General features: G+C 38.1%; 1 protein-coding gene across 1 annotated transcript in view; it reads left to right on the top strand.

The window, feature by feature from the left end:
- LOC143857815 (DNA-directed RNA polymerases IV and V subunit 2-like) overlaps positions 1–18,513 on the top strand; it is a 27,305-nt gene extending 8,792 nt beyond the window's left edge. The window contains exons 4-8 of the mRNA XM_077368317.1: positions 548–1,428; positions 2,499–2,790; positions 15,014–15,967; positions 17,050–17,327; positions 17,798–18,513. Coding sequence (XP_077224432.1) covers positions 548–1,428; positions 2,499–2,790; positions 15,014–15,967; positions 17,050–17,327; positions 17,798–18,299 — 2,907 coding nt within the window. The 3' untranslated portion in view covers positions 18,300–18,513. The remainder of the gene's footprint in view (positions 1–547; positions 1,429–2,498; positions 2,791–15,013; positions 15,968–17,049; positions 17,328–17,797) is intronic.
- Positions 18,514–19,592: the final 1,079 nt, after the last annotated feature.

Here is a 19,592-nt window from a genome sequence, read left to right as displayed (position 1 = left end):
CTGGTTTTTTTTCCTGGGATTTAGAGAGAGCACGTGATGGGATTTAGAGAGCATGTGACGATTTAGAAAGGGAAAAGTTATTGACGGTTTGTGTGTGAGAGATAGGAGTAGATTGAAGGAAAAGTAAAAAAGGATTTTTAGGTGTGGAGTTAATTAAGATTTCAGTGGAATTTCTTTTGGGATTTGAATTTGGTAGTTTGCTTTTCATGTTACTAGTAAGAAGGGAGGACCATATAGTTAGATTTAAATAGATTTATTTTCTAGATGATGTTACTTTGAAGCAACGTAGACCATAGTGTGTCATTTGTTGACTTGCATTAATCACCAAGATTGCTGTACAGGGAAATAAAAAAAATAATTGTTAGAATTTATTTGTCATTTTTTGATTTTCTGTCTCACTTGGTTAAAGCTGTATCACTCTAGTTTTACCGTTAAGACTCCATTGCCATCTTTCATGAAGGGACCTAGTTTCACAAATTTCTTAAATATTAGTTGTTTTAATGGTTCTAATCAAATTCTGGATGTCTCTATGTTTTGTTCACTGCAGATCTTTGTTGCCCAGGAGGAAAGATGCTCAACAAGACTTTGGATTTCTAATAAACCGTCCTGGATGGTTTCATACCCATCGTTGTTCAAAAGGAAAAGGATCTATGTTAAACTTGTAGAAGGCGAAAATGATATTGGTCTTAATAGAAGGAAATCCATTTATGTACACTTCTTGATTTCTCCAATTCCTATTTGGATTTTGTTTTTCGCCCTTGGTGCATCATCTGATAAAGAAATTTTTCAGATGATTGATCTTGACATTAGTGACTCTGGCTTGGCAAATATATTGTTGTCAACAATTAGTGATGCTGATGAGAAGTCCGAGGGTTTCCGCAAAGGGCGTAATGCTATTGAATATATAAATGGATTGATCAAGGGTTCAAAGTTCCCTCCGAACGAATCCATTGATGAGTGCATTGATGAATACTTGTTTCCTCCAATTAAAGGCCATAAGCAAAAGGCTCTTTTTCTCGGATACATGGTGAAGTGCCTTCTACTGTCATATTCTGGAAGAAGAAAATGTGATAACAGAGATGATTTTCGAAACAAAAGGTTAGAGTTAGCTGGGGAATTGCTTGCACGCGAACTGTGGGTCCACATTAAACATGCTGAAAGGCGCATGATCAAAACTATGCAGAGACATCTATGTGGAGATCAAGATCTGGAGGTAATTGAGAGTTATCTCGATGCTTCAATTATCACAAATGGTCTTTGTCGGGCCTTTTCAACTGGAGCATGGTCTCATCCTTTCAAAAGGATGGAAAGATGCTCTGGTGTTGTGGCAACTCTCAGAAGGACTAACCCTGTTCAAATGATGGCTGACCTAAGAAAATCACGTCAGAGAGTCTCATATATTGGGAAGGCAGGAGATTCCAGATTTCCGTAAGTCTACTAATCCTAGTTCCTATCTCCTATTCTAAAAGTAACTGACATGTGACTGGATAATCTTATACGTAACTAGCCCCCAAAAACATGTGATGGCTATAAAGATCTTACGGAAAGTAACTGACATGTAACTGACATGTTCAGACGATCACTATAAAGATCTTAACATTAATATTTAATCTGGACATTTCACATCATCAAAGAATTATCCCTGGGTTTCTACCTTTCGTAAGTACATTCCCACAAACCCCAAGATGCTATCCTCAAATTGGTGACTAACAACAGCCTTTCTCTAGAGAAGCCATTGATCAACCCAATTCTCCATCATCCTTTCATAAGTCTACTAAGAGCCTAACCAACCAACTGGGATAGGGGATCACCTTGTCCAAAGCCCATATGAACACTTAGAAGGGCCTACTACACTACCATTGACAAGGATGGAAAAATTGAGTGTAAGAGATAAACCCTATTATCCATTTTCTCAACCGATCCTAAAAGCAGTTCCTCTGCATGAAATAATGAATAAAAATTCCAATCCATTTAGTCATAGGTTCTTTCATATCAATATTATACATGATACTCAGATTATCCTTTTTCCTCGAGTTGAGCCACTCATTTGGAGGGGATGGATGGATGGTGACTAGTCATAACATTATGTATATTTTCTAACTTTTATCAATACCGAGTGATTGGCATTGCCAACTATAAATGGAAATCATTTATAATAACTAAAATGAGATCCTGATGATTGTACGTATCCTCGTAGGAACTTATATGATTAGGCTCCTGTAACAGTCAGTTATCTTAGTAGATATTACAAGTTCACCAGATACCAATCTTGATGATATTGGGAGCCCAGTTGTATGTATCTAATGTTTGTAGTTTTTTGTATCTTACATACCATCCTACATTTAGTTCTAAACCGGTCACTCTATCTATGTCATATGTGTGTCTGCATGCATACACACATATAATGAACTTTCGTGCATACATGGAAGATCAATGTTACATACATGCATGATTTTTCAGTGGTAGTATTGAACTTACTATATATTTGCTGCCTGCAGAAACCCTTCCTACTGGGGAAAGGTGTGCTTTCTCTCTACCCCGGACGGGGAAAATTGTGGACTTGTTAAAAATTTGGCTCTCACAGGTCTTGTCAGCACAAGATCGACGGACCCTCTTCTTGACATATTTATAGGTTGCGGAATGAAAAAACTGGATGTCGATTCTCACCTTTCATTGAATGAAAGGGATAAAGTCTTCCTGAATGGCGATTGGGTTGGAGTTATTGGGGACTCTGATTCATTTGTTAAGGAACTAAGAAATATGCGTCGCAGACAGGAGATCCATCCCCAGGTTAGTCTTCCTACTTCACCTATCCAATTTCATGTATTTTACACTTACCCTTTGTACTTTGTGATGGTACAAATGTGCCCATCAGTCTATGGGAACCATGCTCTTTGATGTACAAATAGATAAAGTAACAATATGCAAATTTGAATTTATAAAATTATATTTTTATGTAACATCATGATATGAGTGAAACTACAGAGGTTCATATCTGATCTTGTGTATTATAGGATCTTAAAAAGTTGATCATTGGTAGTGTAGGTTGCCTCATGTAGGAAGAGAGATTGCTATATTTATTTTGAGACTTAACATGGGATAAATGTATTGATTTTGTGGCGATTTGGCTGTTTCAATTTAAAAAGTACATCCATAGTTCATTATTAATCGCGTTGAAATGCTGAATCTTCTTTGTGTGAATATATTGCCTTAAGGTTTTTTGTCCCGTTTTTTTCTATCATCTAGTTTCTAAGGTTTCAATTTTTTTGCTGTTGTTTTCAGCATGCAATAAAGATGCATGTTCTAAAGTCTAAACAATACATCAATTACTAATCCCGTTTTCTTAGAAGTCTGAACAACACCTAAAATGTGCTCCTTATTTCTTTTATCATTTACCTTCTTGGTTCGGAAGAGATATGATGGCCATGCCATATGGGAACATATTAGCGAGATTTGTCTCATGCATATAATGCATATCAAGCTGTATATTCATGCTTTGAGACAATAGATTGGTGCAATTGCTAAGACCCAATGGTGATCATGGGTATTTTGTTTGCTGGATTGGTGAAGGAAGCAAGGGCTTTCTTCCTAGCAGTGGAATTGAGGGACCTACAGAGTCCTACCCCATAAAGGAATAGGAGCGGTTGAGAGGTTCTATATTGCCGAGCCAAAGGGCAGCACTTTTGCGCATGATCGTAGTCTACTAAATGGTCTAGAAGCTGTGTTGTTTCATGTAGGGAGCGTGAGATGGCGCGACTCAAATTCATTGTTAATTATGAAGGTGCCCCCAAATGCAAGTTGTCTGGAGGTAGGTTTGTAAGCTGCAACTGCATTTTAGGGAGAAAGGAGAGAGGGGGGGGGTCCATCCTTTTGCACTTACTCATGAATGTTCGTGTCTGGAACATATAATGCTGGGAGCTGGGATCATCAATTAAAAAGCCTGTGTGAAGGAAGTTCTATGTAAGAATAGACCTTCCCCTGGAAAAGACTTAGAAGGAATTTTGCGCTGATTTTCCGTGAGTTTGGTGTTAAGTGGGGAGGTGGGGTAAAATTGGAAAAAGACGGTAAAAAATGCGTTTTGAACGTTTTAAAACGCGTTTTGTACGTTTTCTTCAATTCAACGCGATTTTTTGTTATTTACTCGTTTTAAATGTCATTTTAAACGCCAAATGCGCAATACGTGTTTTGTTTTTTTGAAAAAGACACGGCGTTTAAAACTACGTTTTGCTAACTATGGCTTTGATTGATGTTAGAAAGGATTTCCTGCTCAAAGAAGGCCATCCATTTCTTCATCTCAGATTGAGGTTTCAACTGAAGTGTACATTTTACTGTACTTTTCATTGAAATTCAATAAAGAGTCAGTTCATCTCTGTTCTTGCTCATCATCTTGTGTTTTTCAATCCATTTTCTTCTCATTTTGTGCAAATTCCAGTAACATACTGGTTTTAGGACTGTTTTGATCAGTTTTCGGTTTTTGTGTTCAATTTGTGCTCATTCTGTTCTAAATACTGTCTCTGATTAGATTTTACAAAATTCAGAAGTACATCCTTAAAGATCTACATCAAATTTGGTATTAGAGCCAAATTCGAAAGAAATTCTCATTTATTTCAATAGATCTTGGCCATTTTCATTCGATTTCTTCCTGTGGTTGTGTGAATTACTCTTACTTCTCTTTTTGATTGAATTGGCAGAATTATTTCTCATTTTTTGTTCCGAACTATTCAGAAAATTTTCAATCAACAAGCAGAAATAAAAAATCCTCTATTTCTGCCATTTCACTCAATTTTCTTGCCATTTTTTTGAAGTGTCTCTTCGAATTCTTCTCCCTGTTGAAAATTGGAGTTGCTTCTTGCTAATTACTTCTAGCTTAATCCAATTGCTACAATTTGATTTTGATTTGTAATTGAAATTACACACGCAAATTTTCGGGATTTTAGGGTTTTGTTCCATACGATCCATTTAATGCTAGTTTCTTTCGTTGAATCCTATCACAAGTGTTTTTAATTTAATGAATCTAGCTTTTGAAGGAATTTTGGAATTTTTCATAAATTCCAACGCATTCCAGTTTTGTTCCTTCAATATTTCATTATTTTCATTTTTTCACCACCACTTTCATTTTCTTCAGCAATTCCCTTTGAAATTGCTCGTTTCTATCCTTTAAAATGGTTTCCATGTCGTTTTACGAATTCTGTTGCAAATCCAATGAGATTCTTCGATTTTCCTTTGTTATCCTTCTTACAATAGTTTTTTATCTGTTTTTTGTATCCATTTTCGTGTCCTCTTGTTTCCTTTCAATTTCCACCAGTTCATTTCCATTTGTGTCGTTTGTCTTCCTTGTTAATCTGCTTCCCATTCGTTTTTATATACAAGGTGATGCAGCACCGTGAAGAGAAATTGAGGAAAGGGGAGAGAAATAGACAAAATGGGATAGAATTAGAAGAAGAAGAGAATATAAGGAGAAGAATATGAGAAGAGGAGAAGAAGAAGAAAACAGGGGATGAAGAAGAAGAAACCTGTAGAGGGGAGAATCAATCTTTATTCAATAATCATTCAAAAGTTACACAATAAGCTGTAAGAGGCTTATAAATAGGCAAACAGCAACATAGGAAATAAGAACCTACGAAAACATGAACTCTTAAAGAAGCCTACTAAAATAAGAACTCTAAATAACCAAATGACTAAAATACGCCTAATAAAATACTAATTGGCAAATATGCCACTTATTTAGGCCTACCGATGCAGCACCGTGAAGAGAAATTGAGGAAAGGGGAGAGAAATAGACGAAAGGGGATATAATTAGAAGGAGAAGAGAATATAAGGAGAAGAATAGAAGAAGAAGAATACAAGAAGAATAAGAAGAGAAGAAGAGACGAAATTAGGGGAGAAGAAGAAGAAAACATGGGACAAAGAAGAAGAAACCTGTAGAGGGGAGAATCAATCTTTATTCAATAATCATTCAAAAGTTACAAAATAAGCTGTAAAGAGGCCTATAAATAGGCAAACAGCAACCTAGGAAATAGTAACCTACTAAAACATTTACTCTTAAAGAAGCCTACTAAAATAAGAACTCTAAATAACCAAATGACTAAAATACCCCTAATAAAATACTAATTGGCAAATATGCCACTTATTTAGGCCTACTATTTGCATCATTCTCCCCCGGTTGAAAAGAACTCGACCTCGAGTTCTAGTTCGCCTGGATCAAATGTGTAAACGACCCACTCAAGCGCATGAGTCGTAATCCGTTGAACTCTGGAATGCTGTACAACGCTCGTGATGTCTGTGAAAGTGGTATGGAACGCGAGCGTAGTGATATAGAAGACATCATCCATGGTGAACCATAAAGAAATGAATTTCCCTGACAAGGAATGAAGCTGGAAAAATGGCAACGTACACCTCCTGGATCGGTGGGATTGGCATAACAGCTATGGGTGGTACCAATCGGGGAACATCCTTCACATAATCAACATCAACTGGTAGCTCAGTAAGCGCAGGAGAATCAACATGAAAGTCATCCGCTGGTATCTCATTAGGCTCAGTAGAATCAATGATAAAATCAGCGTCTAGGATTGAAGCTGGGGCAGTGATGTCAGGCTGATGGACCTCATGATCAATCTGCGGAACAAGATCATCTGTGTCGGCATAAGTCTCGGCAATCTGATCAATCGGCGCAAATATAAGGCAATCCTCTGTAATATGCTCATGATCATCTGTCTCAGGTAATGGCTCAACAGTCATGTCACTCGGTTCTGACTCAGGAGGATGCTCGATCAACTCTGTCAAGGGAAAAGCCTCACGTAGATCTGCCACAACCAGAAGTGTGAAGCTGGCTCTGCAAATCTGACTCACGTATACGATGCACTGAATTTTCAGCTACAATTTTAGCTCTGTATACATAATGACGGTATTCTTTTAGTCGTTCAAGGAGGGCTTCGACTTTACTTTCAACACTACACAACACTCTATATGCTCGCTCACGATTCAATCTCTGTTGATTTAAATAGTCGAGCATATAAATATTCATAAACTCATCACGAACATCCTCCCATCGACGGAATAGAGAACTGCGATGATGGTCCATGATTTGACTTATCTATAACCTCTCGGCTTGTCGTCGTAACGTTTCTCTGGCTCCGTAGATGGTCGCTCGGCGATCTTAGCCGTAGTACTCATGATATGTATCCAAAGCATAGATTCATTGTAGACATAGAGTCTCATAATAACTATAGGGAGTGCGGTTTTCGAAATATTGATCGTCATACCCGTCAAAATATGGAACATAGGGCGGAGCCATTGGGATCGGCGTCGAAAACTGAAATCAACCGTCTGATTTGTTTGTCAAGTCGAATAGAACACAACGCCTGTCTCAAATCTCAAATCGGATGAGTGAAAGCTGATGATCGGAAGAAGGGGCGCGATCAACGGCTGAGATGGCTCATGAAACTGTGCTGAAGACTGCTGTCCGCTGCTGAAAATAGGCTGGAGACACTCTAAAAGTTGGCACGAACAACTTTCGTGTTGATGTCGAGGGCCAATTTTGAGCAGAAATGGCTCGGGTGAGGAGGGAGAGAGAAAAGAAACTCTATTTCTGTTTTTTTTATTTAGGGTGGGGATACCCGAGGGGGGGGTGATAAAAGTTTTTTTTTTTTTTTTAATATTTGAGAAGAAGGAATCATACTATCTCAGTTACCTCTTTATCAAAAGTAATAATTACTTTTGACTGTGGCCTACCATTATAGCCTTATAGGTTACCAAAAGCACCTTTTTCTTGTAACTCTTAATATATATAGCTTCTAATATATAGCTCTCAGGCTACTAAAGATAGCTAAGGCTGGTCTTTTTTTGTAAAAGTTATCGGCTGACAAAAGAAGCAGGGTGACACGTTAAGGTAATGGGCCCCACTTGCTAATAAAAATAGAATCTGACAGAAGTAGATTACAGATGTGAATAATGCAACTTGCCTTGTATATTTTGGAAACTTGCCTTGGTGTGAGATTTTCTTGGTGGTTGAGGGCATATTTCTTCGTCTAGGATTGGAATCAGCCTAAGTATGGAAAGAAGGGCTGTTGAAGAAGTTCTTCCAGGCTGAGTGTATGCACAGAAACGTGGGGGTTAGTCAATGGGGCTTGTGTTGACAGATTTAGAGGGGACTGATTTGAAGGTTCAGGGGACTGAAATTCTGGAAGCAAAGGGGGTTCGTGGTGGCTGTTTGAGTATGGGTTTTGGGTGGCTATAACTAGGTTTATGTGTGGAGGAAAGGAGGGTTTTGTAGACTGATTTAACAAGGAAGGTGGCTGGAATTGTAGCTATATGGCTGGAGAAAAATCAGCAATAAAGCAAGTTTGGCTCTAGGGTTTTAAGGAGGTGAGGGTTAAGGTTCGGTTACGGTTGCAAGGCTAGCGTTTTAGCTCTGCAAAATCAGCAAGAAAGCAAAAGGATTCAACTGGTTGATAAGAAAAGACAGCAAGCAGTCGATGGGAAGAAAGGTGTCTGGAGGTTGAAGATGACCGAGTTAACTGGCGGGTTAACTCGGCAGTAACCCGAAAGGCCGCCCTTTCTTGACTGCGAGTGGATTTCGCCGGAGAGAACTCGGATCCTTCGCTTTGAAAATCTTGGATCTTTTAGCTCTGATACTAAATTGATGCAGCACCGTGAAGAGAAATTGAGGAAAGTGGAGAGAAATAGACGAAAGGGGATAGATTAGAAGAAGAAGAGAATATAAGGAGAAGAATAGAAGAAGAAGAAGAAGAATACAAGAAGAATAAGAAGAGATGAAATTAGGGGAGAAGAGAAGAATATGAGAAGAGGAGAAGAAGGAGAAAACAGGGGACGAAGAAGAAGAAACCTGTAGAGGGGAGAATAAATTATAATTCAATAATCATTCAAAAGTTACAAAATAAGCTGTAAAGAGGCCTATAAATAGGCAAACAACAACCTAGGAAATAATAACCTACTAAAAAATGAACTCTTAAAGAAGCCTACTAAAATAAGAACTCTAGATAACCAAATGACTAAAATACCTCTAATAAAATACTAATTGGCAAGTATGCCACTTATTTAGGCCTTCTATTTGCATCACAAGGCCTGAATTTCAAATATTCAATGGAAAATTTCTTAGTTGATCGTGTTTTAGCTACCAGACATCAAGCTTCCTCTCCCTACAGGTGCAATTAAATTTCTGATACGAGCAAGATCCAATTTAGTGGTCTCTGGACATTGAAATATACAACTTTGAGCAGAATCTGAACTTTCAAAGCTAGCTGGAATTGTGCACAGAGCAGAATTAGGCTCTGAGCTGCAAGTGGAATTTTTCAAGGTTTGCTGAAATATTTTCCTTGTAGTACCTGACAGTTTGGATAGTTAGCTTCTGCCTGCCTGAGCAGTTTGTGGTGCATTCTGAAATAGCAACTCGTCGATCCACCCGGAAAACCCCTCTGTACACTCCGTCATCTCGTTAAACCCTCCGGAAAACCTCCATGGGTGCACCTTGGCTCCCTTCAACCATTTAATTACGTTAAGGGAGTCTCCCTCCACAATCACCTTGGCCGTAACGGACGGCTCAATCAACCTTATGCCTTGTAAAACTGCCATGATTTCTGCATCATTTGAGTCTGCAGTCCCAAGAGGGCCTGAGAAGGCCCACAACGTTGCACCAAACTCATCTCTTAGAAGGCCACCCATGCCTGCTGGGCCGGGGTTCCCCAAGCTAGAACCTTCGAAATTTAACTTGAAGAAACCATAAAAACAATCCAAATTCTTATTGCAAACCAACCCTTAGGTCACGTTTGGATACCCACAAGATTTGGATTTGGATTTCTCACATTTGCAGTTGAGAGTTGGAACTGGATCAGATCCTTAGATTTCCAAATCAGCTACAACAGTGAAAAAAATCCGATTTGCAAATATGTTCTGCAAGACATTATTTGAAATCAATATTTGTGGCAATTTACCTTCACCCTCGCTGCTTCTCGACCTTGGTACTTCAGCAGAAGCAGTTAGGTACCCCCCCCCCCCCCCCCCTTCTCTCTCTCTCTCTCTCTCTCACACACACACACACACACACACACACAACATGAGCATGAGGATGATTGATGTATTTTGTATCCAAAACTCAAATCCAAATACAAATACATAAACATGAGGTATCCAAACGTGGCCTTAATCTCCTAGCAGAAGTACTCTATATATTGTGTAAAAGGTCTGTAATTAAGAGGGTTCTTATATTTGGACGCAGAGGAAAATATGAGTGGGCAAGAGTACAAATGGGTGCCCCTTGCTCGATGACCCAAACCATTTCTTTCCCAAGCCCTGCTATGGGTTGGCCATGGAGCAAAATCCATCTCCATTAGATGATTCCAACCCTTCAATTTTTGGTTGCCACTAAATTGATAAAAACGCTACGGTCTGTATTCATCAAGAATGCCTCTGTAAATGGGAGGATCAGCGGGGGTAGATTTTGCTCCATGCCCCCCACTTGCAGTTTTTCCTCCGCATATTTTTCTATGCACACGATCATATAAGAACCCTAATGAAGATAATTGAAAAAGTCAGGTCTCCCAAAATTTCATCTTCAACCAACCCTTGTGGGAGCTCACTGCTTGTGTCAGCAATACATCATGCTGAAGTCATCAGTATGACCTTGACTGGGAATGTTTCTTTCCTCTTCTCTTGCTGTAGTCTTTCAAGGAAACTGAATTTTGATCGGTTTGCTGATGGTTCTGGTGAGCCCTTCAGCATCGCATCAATAGAGGTACTATAGGTTTCTAGAATAACAAATTTCTAATGAATTATTTAATACTAATATATAGTTTTGCTTTTGATGTGCTTCCGTGTCCTGAAATTTTATGCTCCTGCTTCCACCATTATCCTTGTTTCTTTATTCTTCTTTTGCATCTTGATATTCTTCTTTATCTCCCAAAAAGGTGATTGAGACACAATGAACGTTATCATGTACTAAGCCAATATTATGTCCAAGTAGACTCTTAATTGCTTATTAAATCATGACATATCAGATTAGGCATGCAGTACGTAACTAGTAACCAGTGAAATATAAATTCTCTCTTTATCAGCAATTATCCTTTTTCTTTTTTAAATCCTAGGATGGTTGTACTCAGCTGCAATGTTTCATCATTATCAAACGATTCAAACCCACGGCAGTATAATCGAATATATATTTTTTGCCCTTCTTTGAAACACTTTGGTACTGCTTCTGGATCAGAATACAAATAATGAATCCAGAGCACATGGAGCCATCTCGTTATCTTCCTATCAAGAAAAAATATTGTGAACTAGCCAATCTTTTGGTAGACCTGACACTTGAAACTTGCAATGTAAATTTCTTAGCGAATCTTTTTATGGGCCTAAACAAACTTACAGCCAACAGTAATTGGTTATCTAGAGAAAATTATGAATCATACAAACCATTATTAGGGGCAAACATAAATCAAGCAAAATTTTGTCAACATCCATGAGTATTAAAATAATGTTTTTTTGAAGAAGATGAAATTTATTGAACAAAGATAAAGAGTACAACTTTACAGAAGGGACTGATGCTGCCCCATATATGTAGAATCTCTACTAGCCTTGGACATGGGAAATTTCTCCACAGCACATGGAGCCATCTCATTATCTCCAGAGCACATAGAATCTCCAGAGCACATGGAGCCATCTCGTTTATCTTCATATCAAGAAAAAACTAGTGGACAACCCGTTCAATGCACGGGGCAAAAAATAAATAATTCGCCAAAATTTTGCCAATATACGTAGGATATTGAGAGATAGAAACAATTTTGTTAAAATCATGGGACATAGTGGAGATTTTTTCTCCAGTAAACAGAAACAATTTTGCTAATATACGTGGGATATTGAGTAATAGAAACAATTTTGCTAAAAACGTGGGATATGGTGAGATTTTTTATACAATCCAAATATATCACCTTATAGAGAGAGTTTTACGTTTTTTGAGGAGGGGCGCCACGTGGCGCACCCACGTTGTCCAGGATTCTGTTTTACATATATATTATATGGTATTGTGAACTAGCCGATCTTTCGGTAGACCTAAGTCACCTGACACTTGAAACTTGCACTGTAAATTTCTTAGTGAATCTTTTTATGGGCATAATCAAACTTACAGCCAACAGTAACCGGTTATCTAGAGAAAATTATGAATCATACAAACCCCATTATTAGGGGCAAACATAAATCAAGCAAAATTTTGTCAACATCCGTGACTATTAAAATAATGTTTTTTTTTTTTTTGAAGATGAAATTTATTGAACAAAGATAAAGAGTACAACTTTACAGAAGGGACTGATGCTGCCCCATATATGTAGAATCTCTACTAGCCTTGGACATGGGAAATTTCTGCCGCTTAATTGGCCTCGCTGGTAACTTGAAAAAAAGAAAATAACATTCCCTCTAATTCATTCTGATATCTTGTTGATTTTATTAGCCTAGCAAACATGTAGTTGGTAATCTAGTTCTTCTTGTCTTTAATCCATCTATTATATTGATCTTCCTTAATGATGTTGTCCAGCTGACGGCTTGCACCGTAGGGGTACTGGACCTTTCCTAGTTCCCATGCTTCAGTTTTGGATTCTCTTCGTTTTTTCTGAAGGATTCTCTTCATTGGTTAACCCAAATCCTCTTATCATCCTCAACCGAGGAATTGTAACCTCTTATCATTCTCAACTTGCGAAATATAAGTATTTTCTAAATATAAAGCTCACAGATTCTCACAGAACACTTGGCAATCTTTATGCCCTTTCCCCCAAATTCCTGTAGAGGCAGCTTTAAGCTTTCTGTATTACAAATTCTACACCCGTAAGAAAACAGTGAAGTTCCACATCCTTAATGTTTTTTATAAAACACCTATGCATGCTACCTCCCTCCAATCTCTCCTAGTGCTAAGGAATCTTTACGTCTTTGTTTTGAGCAATCCTATAGAGTATATGATGTAGGACTGGGAAGGGAAATAGAAGAAAGAGAAGAAAGAGAAGAAAGAAGAAGAAGAAGAGAAGATTAGATTAGAAGTAGAAGAATCTTTATTCAATATCAATAATCATCAAAAGTTACAAAATAAGCTGTAAAGAGGCTTATAAATAGGCAAATAACACCCTAAAAGGTAGAAACCTACTAAAATAAGAATTCCTAAAAGACAAAACTTCCTTATTCTAAATAACATGGAAAATAAAAGCCTAAAAACTAAATAACATGGAAAATAAATGCCTAGAAATCTAAAGGGCAAATATGCCTCTTATTTAGGCCTAAAATCTGCATCAGTATAGATGATCAGATAAGCTTGAAACGGTGCGACACTACCTAACCAAACATCCTCGTAGATATTACAGTCTCCAAAGATCAGTATGATGCTCAAGTTCTCACATCATCCACAACCCTGGAAATCTCAGTGTTTTCCAAAATATGAAGGTCATGGAAATAATTAAATTCCTCATCCTTAAGGTTCCTATAAAACCTATGATTTGTGGACACGGACACGAGTGTCACGTGTTGACATGGACACGGAGTATCGGACACGGCAAACTCCCAAAATTTGGAAACAGGGACACTGCTAAAATAAAAGGTACATATAATCATGATTTGTAGGCACGGTTTCGTATGCAAAGTTTTGATGCGGATACGGGTTTTTTGGCAACCCCTAAAAAATCTAGAAATAGTGTCACACTCGTACACTTACATACATAAAAAGTTATTGACACTTCTAGTAGTACATTTAATAGTGTCTAAAGGAGTGTCGGACAAGTGTGGACATGGGTGTTGTATCAAACACGACACGACACGTTTGTCGGCAATAAATTCTAAATGTTGACTAAATCATAGTATAAAACACATGCACAAGCACAATCATCTCTTCACAATCTCTCTCGTCATCCAAATCTTTATGCCATTGTACCGGAAAATCTTATAGAAATTCGGATAAGCTTTTTGCACAATGTTTAACTTGCTAACCAAATATCCTGCCAGAATTTATCTTCTTGAACACAACCTAGTATGATCGCATAATTGTAAAGATTCTCAGAATTGATTTTTTAGCACTAACATATTTATTTGATTCAAATCGCCTCGAATTCTAGCCTTTGCATTGAGCCAGTTGAGGCTGTCTTGGTCTTCGAATATTTGTGCCTTGGTAAATCACTAAATCCAGAACCAATTGAAGTAGTAATGTAGTACAGGCTCATGCCAATTTGGTTATATGCTTCACTAACAGCTGTTATGGAAAGGTATTTTATTTATAATGTACATTAGAAGGATCTTAATACATTAGTATATAAAAATTTTAAAAATATATAAAATTAGGGAAAAAACAATAAAAATAAAAGTGTTTAAAAAATATAAGTGTATAAAAATTTAAAAATATATAAATAAAAATATCATAAAAATTTCGGGATAATATCATGATATTTTAGGATAAAATTGAAAATATCGCTATATTTTTAAAATCTCGGGATTATTTTGGGATTTTGTCGTTTTATCAAAATGTCGTGATAAAAACGCGATATTTTGAAAATATCAGAGATATTTTTTAGAGGGAAATGTTATCAGCACTACTGTATTTTGATGAGGGCACTCCTCACTTTATTCAAAAGTACGGTATGGCCAGCACCATAGGATGATCCAAACCGTCCATTAGATGGGCCGCAGCCTAAATAGGTAGTGCCCCAAAAATTATTTCCATAGGTTGATCCTAACACTCCGATCTATAGAGGGTTAGGATCAACCCTCTAACATTCAGATCGGAGGGTTAGGGTCAACCTATGGAAATGATTTTTGGGGCATGACCTATTTAGTCTGTGGCCCATCTAATGGATGGTTTGGATCATCCTATGGTGGGGGCCATACCGTACTTTGAATAAAGTGAGGAGTGCCCTTATCAAAATACAGTAGTGCTGAATGCTGATAACATTCCCCTTTTTAGATTGGTTTTATCTACCACTGTAAATTGATTCTACATGTAAATCCAAATCTTCTGCTTATAATTTTCTTTTTTCTGTAGGTTGAAATTAAAAAAGACGAGCAGCAAGGAGAAGTGCGCATATTTTCTGATGCGGGAAGAATCCTCAGGCCACTTTTAGTAGTTAAGAATCTCAAGAAAGTAGGGAAGTTCACGAAAGGTGGTTACTCTTTTGACTCTCTTTTGAATAAGGGAATCATAGAATTGATTGGGGTTGAAGAAGAAGAAGACTGCCAAACTGCATGGGGGATCAAATACCTCTTCATCAAGGACAAAAGACAACCATCTGTCAAGTTCACACACTGTGAACTAGACCTTTCATTTTTATTGGGTTTAAGTTGTGGCATTATCCCATTTGCAAACCACAACTTGTCAAGGAGGGTCCTCTACCAGTCCGAGAAGCACTCTCAGCAGGCTATTGGGTTTTCCACTACAAACCCACATATCAGAGTAGATACTCTATCGCATCAGATATACTATCCTCAGAGGCCACTTTTCAGGACCATGGTATCTGATTGCCTTGGGGAACTAGAATTTTCTTTGGATAAAACTAAAATTGTTCCCAAAGCAGAGCTTTACAACGGGCAAAATGCTATTGTGGCCGTAAATGTTCACCAAGGGTACAACCAAGAGGATTCCTTAGTCATGAACCGGGCTTCATTAGAGCGTGGCATGTTTCGAACCGAACATGTCAGAAGCTATAAAGCTGAGGTTGACAATAAAGAGCTTTTGGAGACCCGGCGTTTAAAGCCTAAAGATAAAGTGGATTTTGGTAAAATACAAAGCAAAGTTGGGCGTGTTGACAGCCTTGACGATGATGGGTTCCCTTATATTGGTGCTGATCTGCAGAGTGGTGACATAGTTATTGGGAGGGCTGCGGAATCTGGCACAGACCATAGTATCAAGCTAAAGCACACAGAGAGAGGAAAGGTACAGAAAGTTGTGCTATCGGCAAATGATGATGGGAAGAACTTCGCTGTTGTTTCATTGAGACAGGTTAGTTATCTAATTCTCTAGTGACCTGCAACATATCCACAGTAAGTCAAGTACACGGAAATTGACCGAAAATTCAGCAATTTCGGCTGAAATTTCCTGAATTTAGGCTGAAATTTACTTTTTTCAAAAATACTGAAAATTTTAGTAATTTCGGCCGAAATTTCGGTATTTCAGCCATTGCGGAAACCGAAACCGGAATTTTAAACCTTGATTGTCACCTACTTGTTTTGGTATTTCTGCCCATCTGTTTTATTTAAACTTTTCCATTGCTTTGGCAACATTGAATGAGTTGTAGACTAATGAAAATGCTCTAATTAAAAGAGATAGCTAGAAAGTATCAAAACAGGTAGGTAACAAAACCAGCTCCCCGTACACATATATCATTCTAGATGGTTGTGTATTCTAGTGATAATCCCATGGGACTAAGGTCATACGATATTTGCTCTTGTAAAATGCTATAATAAGGCTATTTACATTTTTCCACTGAAAGAGAATAAGTTAGATCTTTTGATTGAATACGTAGCTTCTTTTGTCATGTTTGAACATCTCAAATATATTTGCATGTATGCATCATATCTGATAAGTGAAAATAACACCATCAAATCTGAAATTACAAACTAAAATCATTCTTTTAAAAGTAACCTCCAAAAGCAATCCTTCATCATGCAAAAGCCCTCATATTTTACACAATTTGCAAGCATGCCAGTGAATGGAACCAACCTCACTCCACCCTGGAACCAACCTTACCCCACCCCTCCATACCTTTTTAATTCCTAGAAATGGGGCGCCATCCCTTATGACAAAAAAGGGATGGCGTGATTATTAGAGAAAACCCCTCGCTTATAAAAGCAGTGGCCCTTGTAACTAATAGGACACTAGCCCTATTATAATTGTGAGGGATACTTGATAAATAGAAAAAAAAAACCTCAATTATAGAAGCAGTAGTCCTTTTAAATAATAGGACACCAGTCCTATTATAATTGTGAGGGCTAGTTCTGCCTTTAAGGTGGAAAATCTACTATATCCTAACATTTGTCTATGATTTGTTTCCGTGTACTTGACTTACTGTGGATATGTTGCAGGTCCGATCTCCTTGTCTCGGGGACAAGTTCTCAAGCATGCATGGTCAAAAAGGAGTGGTGGGATTCTTGGAATCGCAGGAAAACTTTCCTTTCACACTTAAAGGGATAGTTCCTGATATTGTGATAAATCCACATGCATTTCCTACCAGGCAAACTCCTGGGCAGCTGCTTGAAGCTGCTTTGGGTAAGGGAATTGCTTTAGGTAAGGAAAGTTTGATGAGATATGCTACCCCATTTACCACTGCCTCCATTGATGTCATAACAGACCAGCTGCACAGGTAAAATATCAGATTATGAACCCTTCACCTTTAGCTGCTTCATAGTCACGAATCTCTCATTTTTTTTCAAAATAGAGCGATTTTATTTTGACATTTTGATAAAATGATAAAACCCAAAACAGAATTTTAGACGAATATTGTTTCCCACGCTCCTTATGCTTCTGGTTTTTTAGTGACCTGATTCCTTTTTAGTGATTCTTACTTTTATAGTGTTGCCACATGTATCATATTTTGGTCAGGATGCTCTTTCCTTTTGACTTTTTTTTTGAGTGATTGCTCTTTCTGTTACTTTGCTCTATCATTCTCTCTCTCTCTCTCTCTCTCTCTCTCTCTCTAATTCTTCCTTATTCTAAATAACCTGATTCCTTAGGCCGCCATTTGCTTATCATACTGTAACTCTCGGAGGTTTCTTAAGTAGCTCTTTTCTTTTATTGTCTCTGATTTTCTTTATGATGGAATTTGCATTGTAGGGCTGGATATTCTCGATGGGGAAGCGAGCGAGTTCTCAATGGCCAATCTGGTGAAATGATGCATTCCTTGATCTTCATGGGTCCCACTTTTTATCAGAGGCTGATCCATATGGCCGAAGACAAGGTCAAATTCAGAAACACGGGTCCCGTGCACCCACTCACCCGGCAACCAGTGGCTGATCGGAAAAGATTTGGTGGGGTGAAATTTGGGGAGATGGAGCGTGATTGCCTACTCGCCCATGGTGCGGCCGCCAATCTGCACGAACGCTTGTTCATGCTCAGTGACTTCTCGCAAATGCACATTTGCCAGAAATGTACGCGGGTTGCCAATGTGATCCAGAGGCAAGTGGCGGGTGGCAAAAAATTACGGGGCCCGTATTGTAGGTTCTGTGAATCTGCGGAGAACATTGTTAAGGTGGATGTGCCTTATGGTGCTAAGCTACTATATCAAGAACTTTTCAGCATGGGGATTTGTTTAAAGTTTGAAACTGAGATCTGCTGAAACAGGTGAGACTTTTTGTGTATATGCTTCCTTGATGTTTGATCATATATCTACATCTATATGTATCTTGTTCTGATGTGATGTTGATATATGTAAGCCTAGTGACTACTGATACTCTGTTAGAACAGTAATGTTTTCAACATGTACACTTGATGGGGAACTCCTGCTTTTGGGTAGGATTTTATTTGGAACTGAGAGGTGTTTGCTTTAAGAACGACCAGTCTGATCATTGACTCTGGTTTTTTACATTTTAGAAATTGATAATTGCACCCTCATTTTCACAGATACACCTATGCTCTTTCATTTTCTGATAACAGCTCATTAGGTCTTTTTTCAATGGCAGATGAATTAAAAATAGCCCAAAAATTAACCCAAGACCGATGCGATATGGAGTAACAAATAAAAAATGAACAGCACAAAAAAAAGAAAAAAAAGAGGACATAATTTTTTCACCCCACTGTAGGATTATGCGCCCACTTGTAACGTGAACTGTTGGCAGACTTTAACGCTTTTTGACGTCAAATCAAGTGAGCAGGGGGGCGCATAATCCTGCAGGGGGTGATACTCTGCTAGAGTCCACATCTTATTCTAATTCTACCAGATTAACAACAGCTAGATTTTATATCATGTGTGCGCGTGAACTCCATATTTTTTAGAATGGATAGCGGGCCCACTTCATAGAATGATCCAAACCCTCCATTTGATACACTCGGAAATAATCTCCCTAGCATCTATAGTGGTTGCTATAGTGTGCAGTCCTTGAATCATCCTATCCGTCCTATTACCTTGTGCCCATCAAATAAAGGGTTTGGATCATCCTATGAAGTGGGCCCCATAAGTACTGTGATGATCCAAACCGTCCATAAGATGGAACACAACATAAATAGGTTGTTCCCCAAAAATCATTTCCATAGGATCATCCCAACCCTCTGATCTATAGGGGAACTGTATATAATATGGAATCACCTACAGATCGGAGGGCTAAGATCATCCTATGGAAATGATTTTTGGGGAACAACCTATTTACTTTGTGGCCCATCACATGGACGGTTTGGATCATCCTATGATGCGGTACAATACTTTTAAAAAAATACGGGATTATAAGGGCTTACACCTATGGGGCAGTCCTTGAATCATCCTAACAGTCCAATTATGTTGTGGCCCATCAAATAAAGGATTTGAATCATCCTATGAAGTGGGCCCCACCATACTTTCTACAAATACAGACACCTCTAAAGATTATTCGCATCTCTTTTGACGTGAATTGCGGCAGACTCTTAACACTTTTTTTTG

Source organism: Tasmannia lanceolata, unplaced genomic scaffold (assembly GCF_043159265.1).
Source record: "Tasmannia lanceolata isolate RefF3 unplaced genomic scaffold, GAP_Taslan_0.1 ptg000025l, whole genome shotgun sequence".
NCBI classification, from domain to species: Eukaryota; Viridiplantae; Streptophyta; class Magnoliopsida; order Canellales; family Winteraceae; genus Tasmannia; species Tasmannia lanceolata.
Note: the sequence above shows the minus strand (reverse complement) of the source record. Positions and strands in the feature narration are given on the sequence as shown.